The 17,868-nt window shown below is 43.0% G+C and overlaps 1 protein-coding gene across 2 annotated transcripts in view; it reads left to right on the plus strand.

Annotated features, from left to right (window-relative positions):
- ZRANB1 (zinc finger RANBP2-type containing 1) overlaps positions 1 to 17,868 on the plus strand; it is a 62,850-nt gene that overhangs the window by 43,717 nt on the left and 1,265 nt on the right. For both annotated transcript variants that reach the window (XM_047073583.1, XM_047073582.1), the window contains exons 3-9: positions 2,768 to 2,955; positions 7,197 to 7,350; positions 9,955 to 10,026; positions 11,023 to 11,221; positions 14,960 to 15,080; positions 16,268 to 16,397; positions 16,506 to 16,735. In XM_047073583.1, the coding sequence (XP_046929539.1) occupies positions 2,768 to 2,955; positions 7,197 to 7,350; positions 9,955 to 10,026; positions 11,023 to 11,221; positions 14,960 to 15,080; positions 16,268 to 16,397; positions 16,506 to 16,735 (1,094 nt within the window). The remainder of the gene's footprint in view (positions 1 to 2,767; positions 2,956 to 7,196; positions 7,351 to 9,954; positions 10,027 to 11,022; positions 11,222 to 14,959; positions 15,081 to 16,267; positions 16,398 to 16,505; positions 16,736 to 17,868) is intronic.

A 17,868-nucleotide genomic window follows, 5' to 3' on the forward strand; every position in this document is an offset into this window, starting at 1 on the left:
CTGGCGGAAGGAGTTGTTTTGGTATTTGGATTAGGGCAGATAGAAGTCTTGGTTTTGTGTGTATGTATGTATCCGCACGATCGAAATAGAATTGCTATACCGTGCATTGCACTATTTGACATTCTGTTTATATTTAAAAAAACCAAAAACAACACTCTGAAGGCTGATTGGGAGATGTTGTAAATCATAATCCCAGAGCGCGCTGTACCTCCCCCCCCCCCTTGATTATGCTAGTTTCTAATTACAGAAATCCCTCAGAAACATTAGCGAGGAAATGAATTCTTAAGCAAGAATTTCTAAGAGGAGGTTCTTCTAGATGTCAGCTGCACGGTGAGTTAGCTAGAATAGTGAAGACAGTGATTTAGAAGACCTTGCCTTCCCGCAGCCAGAAGAACCGAGTTGGTTGGCAGTCACCTTCATCGGTGGGGAACAGAACCGTGCGTGTGTGCGCACGTGCCTAACCGGGCGTGTGTACGTGCTCCAGGCAGGGCTTCCTCTTTATCTTTTCACGTCTGTTGTTCTGTCTTTGTGGTCCTTGGGTTGCTTTTGGCAGAGCTTAGAACGTTTCTTATGTCCTATAAAGAAACTTTATAAACTTATATTTTCTTAGGCTAAAGCTTAAAACCTGTAAAAGGTGCAGTGATTCTGCAGGCACCTGGAGACTAGGACTCGAGTGAAAAGTAGTCGCCTTCACAAGGAGGTAATATATACACAAAAGGAAATGGCCTAGGGCATATTTGGTTCTAAAAAGATGAATGGCATTAAATTATTGAAAAGGTTACAAGCTTTCTTTGATGATTCTCATCTGTTCACTAACACAAGTGAAGCAGAAACTTTAGTTTTTTGTGTACTTGATAACGGTAGATTTGTTTTTTATTTCAAGTAGGATTTCTGTGTCTGTTCTTAAGGCTCGCCCTTTGGAGAAGATTCATGCCAGCCGTATCACGTTGTAACCCTGATGACTTCTGTAGGGCGCTGTGCCTCCTAAGGGTGTTTTAAAGCCCCTTCTGTAGTGGAGGTGGGGGGTTACAGCTGCACTTAGGTGTTTCTGTTGAAGAAGGGATTGACCTACATTGCTGTGAAAATAAAAGTTCCTGTAAGGAGGTGTTCTCATTTGATACCTTGGATTCTTCACCTGAAAAATGTGTGTGTTGGCAGCATGGTGTCCTTTTTCTGGAGAGTGGGTCTAGATTTGCAGAAAGGGTCTTTGACGGCAGAGTCTGAAAACTTTTGAAGCTGGCCTTTTATGGCCCACAGATGTGATGATAAAGGGCTGTTTTGAATATAGGAATCCTTTTTTACTGTCTGTGCTTCTCATACTGCCTAGCATAGTGCTGTGTGTCATGGGTATTCAGGGAACGTGGGAATTATCATTTTAAAGCTTTGATATTTTTATTTATATTTAATTTTTATTTATTTTTTTAAAATTAATTATTTTTTTAAATGTTTATTTTTTGGGGAGGGAGGGAGAAGGAGGGAGGGGGGGAGAGGGAGGGAGGGAGGGGAGACAGCACAGAGCCTGATGCAGGGCTCGAACTCACCGACCGTGGGATCATAACCTGAGCTGAAACCAAGAGTTGGCCGCTTAACCAACTGAGCCACCCAGGCGCCCCAAGATTTGCTCTTTTTAATAACTGGGAGAAATTGTTGCATTGTACCAGTCTGTTTTTCTCCAAGGAATAGTTCCTATTTCTCCAATTCAAGATGACAATAAAAAAATGCTTTTAAAGAATATGCTATGAATATTTTTAGCTAGTTTTAGCATTTTACCCAACAAATTTTTCATGATGTAACTTAGGCAACACTTAAAATTACTTGTTCCTACAGTCTTGGGGTGTGTGTGTGTGTGTGTGTGTGTGTGTGTGTGTGTAACACTGTGGTAAATTGAAGCTTACCTACACCTTTATTTTTTTGCCAAGGCTATTTATTATTCATAGATGTGTACTGTACTGCTTACTAAATAGGATTACTATCTTAACATTAATTTGTGTTAAGATTAGTAACATGGTTTCATGGGAACAGAAAGTTCTTTATGGATTTGGACAAAGTGATAGTTGTTTCATCTCTGTCCCCCAACTGATTTGTAATGTTTCCTTTTAGCATATTTTTGTTCTAACTCATCTGTTTCAAGTTTTACTGTATCGATACTTAATGACTGTAAGGAAGACTTGGCTATGAGAGGTTCTGAAATCAAAATGTTGCTCACTTTGGGATGAGTACTGGGTATTGTACGGAAACCAATTTGACAATAAATTTCATATTAAAAAAAAAAGAAAATGGTTTTAATTGCTCTGAGTTGTTTCGAAGCTAACAGCAGTACGGAAGGCTCTGCATCTGTTTCAGGTTAGAGAATTGCAGTGTGAAGGGCGGGAGAGCCCAGAGCCAACAGGAAGCACATCCCTGTCTCCTTGGCTTCTGCAGAGGCAGGAGCACAACCTGTTGTGTCTTCTGTAAAGTCTAGTTTCTCATACTAAGATACTGATCTTTGATCCAGTTAATACATTCTAATGATTCCTCGAAACCTCACCAGAGCCTGGAGCCAGCCCTGATGTGAAGGTAAGTACCTAAGTAGGTAGTTCTGGTTCTGGAAAGAAATTAGACAGGAATTCACTAATTTTCTTTACTATTCTTTTAGGACATTTAAATGTTGCCCCAGGGTCCAGGCATCCTAGAGAAATACTTAGGAGGGTTTAGAGTGAATGTAACAGGATATGCCTTTTGAAGGAAAATAGGATTAAACTCTTTTCTGTCTTGATGTTTGTTCTAGGGGTTGTAGAAGGTGATCTAGCTGCTATAGAAGCATATAAGTCATCAGGAGGGGACATTGCGCGTCAGCTCACTGCGGACGAAGTGCGCTTGCTGAACCGCCCTTCTGCTTTTGATGTTGGCTATACCCTTGTACATCTGGCTATACGTTTTCAGAGGCAGGACATGCTAGCAATATTGCTTACAGAGGTGAGTATGGCCATTTTGGTTAAACAGTGTTTTACATGAAGGAACCGTGTTCATTAGTTTTCATTTTTGATGTAATGGTTTTCTAAACTGTTCTTAAATGTTTTAGATTTTTCTACTCCCTTTATAAGTTCACACTAAACTTGAGACTTCAGCAGCATATAATTCTTAAGGGTGTATGTTTTATTTATTTTTATTTTTATTTTTTAAAAATGTTTTAATGTTTATTTTTGAGAGAGACAGGGTGTGAGTGGAGGAGGTGCAGAGAGAGAGAGGGAGACGCAGAACTCAGGGCAGGCTCCAGGCTCTGAGCTGTCAACACAGAGCCTGACGTGGGGCTTGAACTCACAGACTAACGGACTGTGAGATCGTGACCTGAGCCAGAGTCGGCCGCCCAACCTGCCGAGCCACCCAGGCGCCCCAAGGGTGTATGTTTTAAAAACGGGACATTTTGCCACGATATCTGAATCCTCTCTTGGATTAAAAAAATGGTAGGATGTGTCTCTCATTCATTTCATTCACCTGATATTTATCAAGTACCTTCTGTGTGCTAGGCACTGTGTTAAACAGGGATGTAATTGGGAAGACACTGGCTCTTCCTTTACCGAGTCTCCAGAAAAGTAGAGAAAAATAAACTCTATACAGTCATTCTGTATAGAGTGTGTTGGCATAGATACGAATGCCAAGTGCTGTGGGAGTACCTGAGAAAGTCTTTCGGGGTATCTCACCTTCTCATGGAGAGCAGGTAACATTGTAGTGGGGGTCTGAAGGAGGAGAAGTACTTAGCCTCGTAAGTGGGTGGAGGAGAGAAGGGAGTTGAGGAAACCGTTTATTTGGAGGCCCTGGTGGTGGTGTTTGTGGTGAGCTCAGGAATTTGCAGAGCTGCTCAGCATGGCCTTGGGAGTGACCAGATCGGTGTTTTGGCTGCTGTGGATTGGAGAGTGGAAGCCTCGTTAGAAGGGCACCCTGTGATGCTTTCGAGGGCTCTGCCCTTACGGGAGTGCAAAGAAGTGGGTCCATTTGAGAGAGCTGGTGCTGATGGAGTCAGGATCAAGGAGACAGACTGGATGTGAGGAGTAATGGAGAGGGAGGGATCAAGTTGCTTCTGAGCTTTTGGCCTTAGATAACGATACAGATGTCACAAATGATTGCAAATGAACGATTCAGGATGCGACCACATTGTGTAGGTAATTCTTTTAATTATAAGGGAAATGGAGAAAAAGTGTAGAGAGTCAGATCAGTTGTAGATTGTGATTTTTGTCAGTATAGGTCTTCTCTGGTACGCTTATACATATTTACATACTCAGATTTGTCTGTATGTATTTGGGAACCATTGTGTACAAAGCACTGGGGGGGGGGATCAAGGGATATGAAGGTTACCTGGAAACACGGTTGAGATGGCTAGCCATTGTTTAGTGTGGTGAGGGTCAGGTGACACCAGAGGCACCTGATAGAGGAGGGGGGAGGGCTTGAGAGATAGCCACGGTGTAAACAGGGGGCAGGCCTACTGCGGATAGGTTAGGGGAAGGGACAGTTTGAAAAGCAGCAATGTGATTAGAAGGACCAGTGTTCTGGAACAGGGGATGGGACAGTTAGAGGTACTTCCTGTGGTATCTGAGGTCTGGCTACATTTGCGTTGTATATTGGCAGAGTCAGTGTTTGGAGCAGTAGTTGCTGGTGGTGGCAGGAGACTGGATGGAGAGGGCAGCTGTGAACCAAGGCTCAAGTCCGTAGGGGGTTCCTGGGCTCCGAGCCCTCAGGCTGGTAGAGGGCTGAGAACGTTGCAGGGCTGTTGTAAGCCCTGGCCTCCTAAGAGCACTCTGGGGACTAACGGTGGGAAGGCACTAGAGCCCCAGGGTATTTGTTATTTACTGCCTAACAGAGCACCTCAACTTTGCTAAGCTTTAGTCCACAGACCGCTGTTTTCTCCCACAGTTCCAGAGGGTGAAGAGTCCAGGAGCAGCCTGGCCGAATGATTTTGGCTCAGGTTCTCATGAGGTTACAGTCAAATGTTCAGAGCTGCCGTTGTCAAAAGGCTTGATGGGGCTGGAGGATCTAGTTCCAGGCACACTCACATGGGTGTCGGTAGGAGGCTTCTAACCTTGTCACACGGGCCTCTCCATAGGACAGGGTTCACCCAGAACAAGTGATCTGAGAGACCAAGCGCGCGCCTGTGATCCAAATGGAGGCTTCAGTGTCGTTTAGATACAACCTAATTTAGGAAGTGACATACCATCCTTTTTGCCATATTTGGGACACAGAGACCAACCCTGGTGCACTGTGGGAGAGGTGGAAGGGGGGTGGATTTCCAGGGAAATAACCAAATTGGTTGTGGAATTTAGTCTCAGTGGAATAGACACTCCGGAGGACGTCACTGAAAGGGCCAGTAGGGAGATTGGACTTAGGGAGGTGTCTGCAGAGAGAGGACAGAGCCAGATACTTTGGGGGATGAGAACAGGAGAACATTATATTTTGGGGATATGTATGTGAGGCAGGGGTTTTAATTGGATATTAGGCCATAGACTCTGTTGATAGTGTGGTGGAATCTGTGGGCTCCCTTTCAAAGTACTGTTTTTAAATGCATAAAATAAAAAATCACAAAGGAAACCAGTTATATTGAAATAGTAGTTTTTCAGAATATTAGCTTTGTGACATAGAAGGGAATGCATTTTAAATCTAGGCCAGCGGTTAGTGAAAATGAAGGATTTAAATTTAATGAACACTTAGGTTCACAGATCCTTCCCAACAAGTTCACGCGCTCGAAGTTAAGAATTACTAGCCTAAGGAGATAGGGTTGAAGAGGCTAGGAGACCAAGGGGTAGGCGACAGGGTCCGGGGCTGAAGGACGGCATTGGGAGGAGGATGCGTGACCACCCCCCACTGTAAGGTTCCCCTTACAGGAATGCGGGGTGTTCGCAGTTTTCATGTCACAGATCAACTTGTTTTTGAAGAAACCGTCCCAGGTTTTGGAACAGGGCAGAGGACTAGCAGATTAGAATCAGCTGTTTTTGAATTTATTTTGGGATCCATTTAAACTGTTACTTGAGAAATTGTTACATTCTGAAAATATTTGATACTTCATTTTCCATAATTGGAGTGTCACATAATGATTGGATTTATGGAGTTAAGAGGTAGTAAGAATTTCATTGTTACTGGTAATCCTGGCCAGTAAAATTTAGAAGCACTGAATTCTCATGTAGGATTTTTCAGAATACGATGTCTGATGCTTGTGTTGATGCAGGGTTTTTGAGACCCTGTTCACTTACCTTAATAAAAATTACAATTCATCGTCCCCATATATGTAGATGACATTATTGGTCAAACTGTGAGTGGCTTATTGGCAGATCTGCTCCAGACCCCACTTGTGACTGGAAACGTTCGTTTGGGCAGGTTGTCCAGGTCAGAGGTCAGTGGTTGTGGTCTGGTGACTGGCTCACACAGGATTCACACCAGACTCCCTTCCTCTGTAGAAGATACTCACCTTTGATTTCAAAACTCTTTGTATGCCGAGTTTCTGAGCTCCACAAAGGCATGCGGCTTAAATGTAAAATATCTCTGCTGCTTTTGTGGCTATCCATCATTAAAAAGAAAAGGAAGGTTCTAGCCATCTCCTTGTTTAGAAGTTCTCTGTCGGAGTGCTCACTACCTACATCAGTGCTCACATTTCATTCCTGTCGGGCTAGACTTCGAATGTTTGCTGTCTCTTCCACACTTAGAGAAGCCAGCTGCTTTTCTACATATTCAGAATTATAACAGATGGGGAAGGATTTGAGGTCAGTGGGAACTAACCCTTCAAAAATGTCATGCTTTCCTTATTCCACGTCAAGGTACGTGAAATATTCTTACTTAACCCAGCGGGAGAAGAGTGTTTGCACTTTCCTCTTTCTCCATGAGCTGGAATTTCCTGTTTTTTAAGAATGCTTTTATTGGGGGCATGATGCTTAGTTTTACTTAGGTGGTTTTCTGTCCTCCCTCCCTCTCCCTAGGATGAACCTTTGTGAACAACACCATTTTACATAAATTTTATTTCCTTGGGAGAAATTCCTAAGAAGTAAGTTTCCTCCTGGAAAGTTGTACTGAACCATACTTCCACTGGTGAGGAAATAGTGCCTAATCTATTTTAAAATGAACAAAACAACACCCTGAGTTACGGGGAAGGTTTGGTCATTTCTTTTAAATACTGTTGTTTTCTGCTTACGTTAATGTTAAATGAGATGCAGAGGAAAGTTTCTTTTGTATTTAAGGTGTCTCAACAAGCAGCCAAGTGTATTCCTGCAATGGTGTGTCCCGAACTGACAGAACAAATCCGGCGAGAGATCGCTGCCTCTCTTCATCAGAGAAAGGGGGATTTTGCTTGCTATTTTCTCACTGACCTTGTAACATTTACGTTGCCAGCAGGTAACTCCAAATTTCAGTGTGAAAAGAGATGTTCACTTCATTATAATTGTTTTTGTTGTGTGTGAGTGAAGTGGTTTCTGTTAAAGCAGATAACTTAGCTACTATGTGTGCATTTTAAATTGCTTGACTACCGTATTTATCCTGGAAGTGACCAGTCCAGGGGCTCCTTGTAAAACTTCAGCTTTGGATCTGGTAGGAAGATAGCGGCTGATAACCACTGATTTCGGTGTGGGCCTTAGATGTTTCAAAAAATCTGTTTTAGCCGTTTATTTTTCTCTCCAGTTTTACTTTAGGATATTATCAGTGTACTTTTTTTTTCTTATTCATGCCTATTTTAAAATTACATAGGCATTGGTTATTGGTATCAGGAGATAGGATTAGAACATGGGCTTTTGATGGGTGGAGTCAGATTTTTTGAATCGAAGATACTGGCATTCTTTTGAAAGTGTCATTACTATGTTCTTCACTCATTCTATTAATTTCTACCGTGTTTGGGACGCAGCTTTTCATTTTTCCATTCAGTGACAGTTGGAAGTGTCTTCCGGGATCCTTTTGGTCATTTGGCGTTGAATAAATGCACCAAACACCAAAAGTTCCTAAAATAAAGCTTCCATCTTGATTCTACGTGTCTTGAGCTTTTATATAGACATAAACACGGGCGTGTACAAATGGTAGGAGATCATCACTAAGACTTTTAAAATCAGATTTCACTTGAAGTGCACTCTGTATATTTAAGCTTACTCTGGTGATGTTTAGATTTTTACTCTGACTTGAAAATAGCTTAAAAAAAATTTTTTTTTTAAGAATTTTTAAAAAAAAAATTTTTTTTTTCCAACGTTTATTTATTTTTGCGACAGAGAGAGACAGAGCATGAACGGGGGAGGGGCAGAGAGAGAGGGAGACACAGAATCGGAAACAGGCTCCAGGCTCTGAGCCATCAGCCCAGAGCCCGACGCGGGGCTCTAACTCACGGACCGCGAGATCGTGACCTGGCTGAAGTCGGACGCTTAACCGACTGCGCCACCCAGGCGCCCCATTTTTTTTAAGAATTTTTAAGGGGAATGCTTTTTACTGTAGACTGCTCCATTAGCAAACTGAACAAACTGTAGAGAATTTGAGGAGGGTGACAGAACCAGAGATCTGTGTGCCAAAAACTAATGGTTCGTTAGCTTTTATGAGAAGATTCTGAAGTCTGAAAACAATAGGCCTGAGCAGAGGTTGAGAGTGTGGGGAGACCAGGGCAGATAAACATTTGTATGTGGTTGTTACTATTATCATTAACTTGAATATCAGATAGCCCTGCTCTTTTTTTTTCCTTTTATTTCAGTTTTAATGAGAGAGAGTTGTCATTTACTTGTCAAATATTTAATGTGTCTGTTGTGATTTCATCCTTGCACAAATTGTGAAAGGATTCCCCCCATCTAGTTAATTAACACACCCACCATCCCATGTTTATGTATCTTTTTTCCATGAGAACATGTAACTTCTCCTAGCAAATTTCAGTTATACAACACAGTGTTAAATAGTTACCATGGTGTTTCCTTAGGTCTTCAACATTATTCATTTTATAGCTTGGAAGTTTTTGTACCCTTTTACCAATTTTTATCTTCCTCCCTTGCCCAAGCTGTTAGTAACCTCTTTTCTACCCTGTTTCTATGAGTTTGACTTTTTTTTTTTGTCGTCTTGTCTTTCTCTGGCTAATTCCACTTCACCTAATGCCCTCAAGGTCCATCCATGTTGTTGCAAATGGTAGGATTTCTTTTTTTCACCTGGCTGAATAATAACATGTCATTACACACACACACACACACACACACACACATATACACACACATTCACACCCCACATCACTATTCATTCATCCATCGATGGACACTTAGGTTGTTTCTGTATCTTGGCTGTTGTGAGTAATGCTGCAACAGACATGGGGGTTCAGTACCTCTTCGATATCCTGTTTTCATTTACTTCAGATACACACACACACACACACACACACACACACACACACACACTGAAGTGGGATTGCTGGATCAGATGATACTTCTAACTTTTTGAGGACCCTGTTTTAAGTGGTGGCTACACCAGTTTACATTCCCACTGACTGTGTACAAGGGTCCCTTTTTACACTTCTTTACCAGTATTGTCTTTTTGACAATAGTTATATGCAATTATTGGTCCAGATATACTTTATATTATTTTTAGGTAGACAACAGTTTTGATAATGAAGTACAGAAAGAAAATATTTTACTTTACATGTATGCACACACATTACACATGCATGTTTTTTAAAATCTGTATTTTTTAATGTTTATTTATTTTTGAGAGAGAGAGTGTGAGCAGGGGAGGGGCAGAGAGAGGGAGACACAGAATCCGAAGGAGGCTCCAGGCTCGGGCCCATGAGCTGTGAGACCATGACCTGAGCTGAAGTCGGACACTCAACTGACTGAGCCACCCAGGGGCCCCTATGCATGGTTTTTAAAAGAAGCTATCCGACCGCCTTCACTGACAAGGGAGTTATTTTAGAGGAAGTTTCTGTTAGATGCTGGTATCAAATTAAGTTACGAAACGTAAGAAAATCTTTTAAGTCTGTTTTTTGATTTGTAGATATTGAAGACTTGCCTCCAACAGTCCAAGAAAAATTATTTGATGAGGTGCTCGATAGAGATGTTCAGAAAGGTAAGTGTGGAATTAATGAGTGTGATTTAGTTTAATTTCCCTAAGCTCTTTGTTTTCTAAAGTTTGGAGCACTTCAGTTGTATGGTTGACTTGTTTTATTTTTACTTTAATTGAAAACATAAAGTCCCTCAGTGTCACATTGTGACGTTAAAAATGTTCATTCTATCGGGGTGCCTGAGTGGCTCGGTTGGTTGGGTGTCCGACTCTTGATTTTGGCTCAGGTCATGATCTCATGGTTTGTGGGTTCAATCCCCTCATTGTGCTGACTGTGCAGATGGAGCTGCTTGCAACCTCCCCCCCCCCCCCCCCCCCCCCCGCCGGGCCAGTCCGCTGCTCATGGTCTTTCTCTATCAAAATAGATAAACATTTAAAAAAAAAATGTTCATTCTGTCAATTTTATCTCGGTAAAACTGGAAAAAAAAATTACGAATGCTTATTCATGGCTCTTAACTGTGATACAGGGAATAAATAAAGGTATAAAAATGTTTCACCATGGTTTTCTACTTCCTGTTCTAGAATGAGTATATTTCCATATTAAACATTTTTAGAAAATAAATTGTAAAGAACTGAAAAGTTGAGAAAAATATTGTAGAGCCACAAGATGTTTCCACTACTCAGAAGGTTTATATTTCAATTGATCAAAATTATTTACGTGTTTAATAGTAAATTACACATAAACTTATTAATATGTCTACAGAGTGGGTTCTTTCCTCCAGTGAATAGTCCTGAATTGCATAGGCATGAAAACAAACATGTTATTTTGGGGCACTTGGGTGGCTCAGTCGTTCAGTCTTTGATTTGCGGTTTGTGGGTTTGAGCCCCAAATTGGGCTCTGTGCTGACAGCTCAGAGCCTGGAGCCTGCTTCAGATTCTGTGTTTCCTTCTCTCTCTGTACTTCCCCTGCCCACACTCTGCCCGCACCCCCCCCCCCCCAAATAAACATTAAAAAACAAAAAAACAAAAAGAATGGACTTGATATTTAAATTCCTTATACAGAGTTAGAAGAAGAATCTCCAATTATAAACTGGTCTTTGGAGTTGGCTACCCGTTTGGACAGTCGACTGTATGCGCTTTGGAACCGGACCGCAGGAGACTGCTTACTTGATTCAGTGCTACAAGCTACCTGGGGCATTTATGACAAGGACTCGGTGCTTCGGAAAGCCCTGCATGACAGCCTGCATGACTGTTCACATTGGTGAGCTGGCACCCTTCCCTGTTTAAAACCAGGCATGCTCCTGCTGAGTCATTTCCTTACAGTGTTGGGATAGTTTTCTCCTGTTATAATTCCTGTGGAAGCTAGGCAGGAAAAATTTGACTTTGTACATTGAGACATTTGGAACATTTTGATGGCTTTTATACCTTTTTGCTGAGCTTTAGCACAGAAACATTTAACATTGCAGTAGTAGCCTTAAATAGTGATAAGGTCTTTGCCCACATTTTTAAGTATTATGATTTCATAGTTGTGTTTAATATTGAAAAGATTATGTTGGTATTGTATTGTGAGGTTTTTTTCCTTAGGGACATAGTCTTCAGACCACATATTATTTTGCACATTTTGAAATCCATAGAAAAGTTAAAAAAATCAGTGCAACAGACCCCAGTGTTCCTTCATTGGATTGCCCAATGGCTAATGGTTAGCCACGTGTGCTTCGTCTCTGCATGTGTAAGCACTTCCCTTTGCTCATGAGTTTAAGTCATCACGATGCTTTGTACCGGTCGGTATTTCAGCATGTATTTTTGAAGAACAAGGATATTCTCTTACCCAACCATATCCTCATTACCACATCTAAGGAAATCAGTAGTGTGGGGCACCTGGGGGGCTCAGTCAGTTAGGCATCCAGCTCTTAATTTCATCTCAGGTCACGAGCTCACGGTTCTTTAGATTGAACCCTGAGGCGGGCGGCGTGGAGCCTGCTCGGGATTCTCTCTCTCCTTTCTGCCCTTCCCCTTCTCACGCGTGCACACGTGCGCTCTTTCTCTCAAAATAAATAAACTTGAAAAAAAAAATCAACCATGACCCTGTAATTCAATGTACGGTGCATAACCCATCTTCCAATTATCTCAAAAATGCCCTTTATGTATACAGATTTTCCTTGCTATCCAAAAGTAGCATTTCTGTGAAACCTTTTGTCAGCTTTTGAAATGGCGCAAAGCAAAGATCCAGCGACCATTTTGTAGCCGTGAAGATCCTCTTCAGATTTCGTTTTGGCAAAAACAGGTGCTAATGTAGGTCTTTCATAAAAGTGAAGGGGCTTGTAAAGTGAACTTTCAGATAGCGGGGGGATCCTGTATATGTTTTTGTTTTACCCTGTCATCCAGTCAAGTATATAACTAGTCTTGAACTGTAAATTCACCCACGGGGGTATTGTTCAGTGGAAATGACAACTGTGCTTGTGACTCATAGTTTGGCTTTATACTGACTTGACTTACGATATCTTCTTGGTTCTGTATATACATTGTCTCCATGAGAAAACTGAGGCCAAAAGAAACTTAAATTAATGAAAAGGTGCTTTTTTTCTCTTACACCTACTTGAATGCTGACAGCGTAATGATAATGACCTTACTCCAAATAACTTTATTACCTTAGTATCTCTATATAATTTTTGAGCACTTACTAGTTGTGAATTTTGTTGTCAGTATTTAGGGATTACGTGAAGTCCATTAGAATGTAAACTCTGAGAACAGAGGTTTTGTTGTGTTTCATTGTGGAAGATGTAGTGCCTCCAATAGCGTGACACATAGTGTGCAGTAAACGGTACTGAATGGAAGCACTCTCGAGAATTCGAAAATGAGAGCAGCTGAATCATTTCCTTGAGAGCGAAATTATCGATCAAAGCATAATGCAATAGAGGAGAACTTTGAAGTCACCTGAAAAAAAAAAAAAAAACTAAGCTCCCTGGCTGGCAAACCTAGAACCTTCCCGATTCAACGTATAATACGTACAGGCATACCTCAGAGATACGTGGGTTGAGTTCCAGACCACTGCAGTAAAGTGACTGTCTTAATAAAGTGAGCCAAAGGAGTATTTTGGTTTCCTCAGGGCATATAGAAGCTCATGTTTACAGTATCCTATAGTCCGTAGTCAGTGCTATAGCAGTAGGTCTTAAAAAAAAAAAAAAAAAGAAGCCCTGAGCATCAGTGGAACTTTGAGTGGGTCATAGTCTTTTTGCTGGTGAAGGCTCTTGCCTTGATGTTGATGGTTACCAGCTGATCGGAGTGGTGGTTGCTGAAGGCCGGGGTGGCCGTGGCAGTTTCTTAAAATAAGACGCCAGTGAAGTTATCGATTGACCTTTCCTTTCATGAATGGTTTCTCTGTAGCGTGCGATGTGATTTGATGGCATTTTTCTTAGAACTTCTTTCAAAATCAGAGTCCGTCCTCTCAGAGCCTGCCACTGCTGCATCAACTACGGTTGTCATGTTCTAAATCACTCTGTTGTCATTTCCACAGTCTTCACGGCAGCTTCACCAGGATTAGATTCCATTGCAAAAAACCCTTTCATCGCTCATCCATGAGAAGCAAGTCCTCGTCCGTTCCAGTTCTGTCACAAGATGGCAGCAGCCTAGTCCCGTCTTCGGGCCCCCCTTCTAGTTAGTTCTCTGCTGTTTCCACCACATGTACAGTTAACTTCCTCCACGCAAGTCTTGAGCCCCCCAGAGTCCTCCGTGAGGGTTGGAATCAACTCCTTCTAAACTCCTGTTGCTATTTTGACCTCTTTACATGAATCAGGAATGTTCTTAATTGCATCCAGAATGGTGAATCCTTTCCAGACGCTTTTCAGTTTCCTTTGCTCAAATCCATCTGAGGAGTCAGTGTCTATGGCTGCAGTAGCCTTACTTCAAATAATGCCTAGAAAGTTGAAATTAGTCCTTGATCATAAGCTTCAGAGTGGGTATGGTGTTGTCAGGCATGAAAACATTAATCTGTTATCTCCATCAGAACTCTTGGGCGAGCAGGTGCGTTGTCAGTGAGCAGTAATATTTTGAAAGGAGTTTTATGAGGGGTAGGCATTAATAGTGGGCTTAAAATATTTAGGAAAGTATATTGTAAATGGACGTACTGTTATCCAGGCTTTGTTGTTGTTTTTATAGAGCAAGAGTATATTTAGCACAGTTCTAAGGGCCTTAGGATTTTTGGAACGGTCAGTGAGCATTGGCTTCAACTTAAAGTCACCAGCGGCATTAGCCCCCTTAACAAGAGAGTCAGCCTGTGTTTTGAAGCCAGGCACTGCTCCTCTCTAGCTATACCAGTCCTAGATGGCATCTTCTTCCAGTAGAATGCTGTTTCATCTGCATTGAAAATTTGTTTAGTGTAGCCACCTTCGTGATTTTGGCTAGGTTCTCTGGAAAACATGCCATAGCTTCTGTATCACCTGCTGATTCGCTTTGCACTTTGATGTCTGGAGATAGCTTCTTTCCTTAAACCTCGTGAACCAACCTCTGCTAGTTTCAGATTTTTCTTTGCTACTTTCCTCACTTCTCTGAGCCTTCATCGAATTGAAGAGCATTAGGGCCTTGCTCTGGGAGCGATGTTGATACACCTAGTGAATACGTGGGCTGTTTTCCAGTCTGTTGTTTACACAGTGAGCCAGTAGTGAGTTCTATGCATTAACGTAAAATGGTAGTGTCTTTGATTGTATCCACAATCTCAGATGATTCCGAATGTTCTATTTCTTTTTGAACTCCATCAGTCAGTAGTAGACATTTGAAATGAATTGATCTCATTATTAGTGTTTAAAGTTCTGGTGAGAACATGTTACGTGATGTCTGCTGGTAGAGCGTAGGCATTTTTGATGTGAAAATAAATGGCAAACTGGGGAAAGTTAATAAAATTGTTCATCTCTTTACATGAATTGCTTAAAGACTACATTAAATGATTGGCACATTAAACGTACTGCTTACAGAAGGCTAATTGTTTACTGTCTTGCCGTTTTAGGTTTTACACACGTTGGAAAGATTGGGAATCGTGGTATTCTCAGAGCTTTGGTTTACATTTCTCCTTGAGGGAAGAACAGTGGCAAGAAGACTGGGCATTCATACTGTCTCTTGCCAGCCAGGTGAGAATGCCGCGAGGCGTGTTGCTTCCGTGAGAAGTTGGCTGCGTGTTCTTCAGTCCCTTGATGTACACGCGGAAGCCAGATTGCAGGTGGCTTGGGAGGAGCAGAAGAGTGCTTGGCTTGGCAGCGGGTGCCTTGGTTTCTGGTCGTGACCGTGGTCTGTCCGCTGGGTGACCATACGTGAGTCCTCCTGCAGGACAGAGACGCTACTGTGTGTTTCGCAGTTCCATTGAGTGACAAGACGAAAGTTGTCCTGTGATGATCGTAAGGGCTTACGTAGCCTTTTCAGATTGCTCTTCATATGTGTCGTCTTCTTAGAAAGGTGGCATTAGGCCCGTTTCATCTACCTACTAGTTCCGTGTCCGAGGGGGCACCTAACGAAGATCACTGTGCGGGCGGCGGGCACTCCGGTCCCGGTGCTCTGCTGTCGGGCCCATGGGGGGAGGTGCCATGGCCAACGGGTGGAGCTATTTGTAATTAACTTGGGAATGAACTTTTATAAAAATGAATTGTGCATGGTCGTTCCTCTCGGGTTCTGGCTTTGAAGCTAGTTTTATTCCACGAAGCATGTTCAGTATAGCGAACCGGAACATTCAGAAACACAGGAGACCATTCCTTTTCTTTGCAGAGAGCACTGTGATTTATTTGAACCCTGTGAACGAAGTACCTTCTGTCACAGTGGCTGTTTTACAGCTGTGACGTGTACTTTCTGAAAACGTGTTGTCCCATTTGTTGTCAGAGGGGCGGTGGGCCTGTGTAGTCGTCTTGAATTAGGCGATGCTGCGTTTAAGTTTGCCTGAAATAGCAGCTCCTCTTTTTACTTGGGGAGGACCTCGTCGTGGGTGTGGGTTTCGCAGGGACCTTCCCCAGCGGGCGGTCACCGTGCACCAGGCATCCCTCGCCGTCTGCGGCTTTTGTTCCTGTGATCAGTATTCACCCCAGTCTGTTGGCTTCTTGAGTTTGGATAGTGAAAGATACCTGTATACGTACGCTTCGCAGATTTCCTTTATGATTGCGTTGGAAGAATTTGCAGAATTTTATGCTCACTTAGCTTGACGGTGTTATTTAAAAGAAAAAAACGGATCTAGCGCACGGACGGGGAGGAGCTCTGTGCTCTGCACATCAGTTTTCCTGGGTGTCAGTGAACGTTTTAAAGAGAAATTACTTTTTTATTTTACTCCGCACAGCCTGGAGCAAGCTTGGAACAGACGCACATTTTTGTACTTGCACATATTCTTAGACGACCAATTATAGTTTATGGAGTGAAATATTATAAAAGTTTCCGGGGAGAAACTTTAGGATATACTCGGTTTCAAGGTAAGCCCTTACTCAAGTGTATTTTGTATTTTAGAAGTCTCCTTCTGTAGGATACGCTTTGCAGCCCAGTCCCGATGACCCTGTTGTGCTGGTCTTTCTTCCCTCCAGGTGTTTATTTGCCTTTGTTGTGGGAACAGAGTTTTTGTTGGAAAAGTCCGATCGCTCTGGGCTATACAAGGGGCCACTTCTCTGCTTTGGTTGCCATGGAAAACGATGGCTACGGCAACCGAGGTGCTGGTGCTAACCTGAACACGGACGACGACGTCACTGTCACGTTCTTGCCTCTGGTGGACAGCGAAAGGAAGTTACTGCACGTGCACTTTCTTTCTGCTCAGGAGGTGAGAGGCGCGTCGCTCCCATTGGCTCCTCCAGTAGTGTCTGTGCCGCAGCCCGGCCCGGGACACCTCTCCGGTGGGGTGTTCCCTGTGCTGCCAGCGGACGCTTCGGATTTGGCCGTAGTTAGTGTCCCTTTGTGTAAATACAGGTCAGCCAGACTTCGAAGTTTACCTTTTTTCAGCTGTGGGGTGGGTTGTGTTACGTGGAGATTTCAGCGGTGACGCGAAGACAAAAGGCCCCCGCACCCTCCCTCTCAGGTAGCAAGGAGCGCTGAGGGCAAAAGTAGAAAGACAGGGGGAGGGGACAACGGGGGACTTGGGCCTGGTGATTTAAATTGGGTGGTAACCAGGGGCCCCTGGGTGGCTCAGTCGGTTGAGCGTCCGACTTCGGCTCAGGTCAAGATCTCACGGCTCGTGAGTTCGAGCCCCGCATCAGGCTCTGTGCCGATAGCTTGGAGCCTGGAGCCTCCTTCCGATTCTGTGTCTCCCTCTCTCTCAAATAAATAAATACATAGAAAACATGTTTAATCGGGTGGTAACCAAAGGCATCTGAGGAGGAGGTGACCCTGCCCCCGAGACCCGGAAGAGGAGTCTTGCAGGATAGGGAGGATGAGGGTGGTAGGTAGAGGGGGTCGAAGGGCTAAGGGATGGGAAGGGGCTCGCTCAGCAGCAGCCTTTTAAAGCCTTGGCTTTGACTTTGCAAGCTGGGAAGCCAACAACCAGCTTGCCCAGTAGAGGAACACCAGCTGCTCCGTGTGGAGAGGAGATGCCTGGGTAGCGGGGGGAGCGGGAGCCCAGGTCGGAGGGTGTTGCAGATGGGGTGGGGAGTGGAGGGAGGTGGAGACCCAGGCAGGGGTGATGGTGAGGATGCGCAGAAAGAACGCTCTCAGAAAACGCACATTCTTACAAAAATTATTGGTCTTTTATTTAATGTACTAGTCATTATTATAAAACTGTTATAATCACATTAAGAAAAAAATTAATAGACCATAATTTTTATAACTTCGTTCTGTAAATACTGAGTAAACTTACCTTGTCATGTGTTTGAAGCTGAGACTTTGTTTTTCTAGCCTTTTCTTTGCCACGATAGGTTTATTAGGTTAACATTTGGTTTTTCCTGTTCTGGCAAACAAATT

The sequence above is a fragment of the Lynx rufus genome, unplaced genomic scaffold (assembly GCF_022079265.1).
Source record: "Lynx rufus isolate CCGP_SWC_20201006 ecotype Redwood Valley unplaced genomic scaffold, mLynRuf1.p SCAF_11, whole genome shotgun sequence".
In the NCBI taxonomy this organism is placed as follows: domain Eukaryota; kingdom Metazoa; phylum Chordata; class Mammalia; order Carnivora; family Felidae; genus Lynx; species Lynx rufus.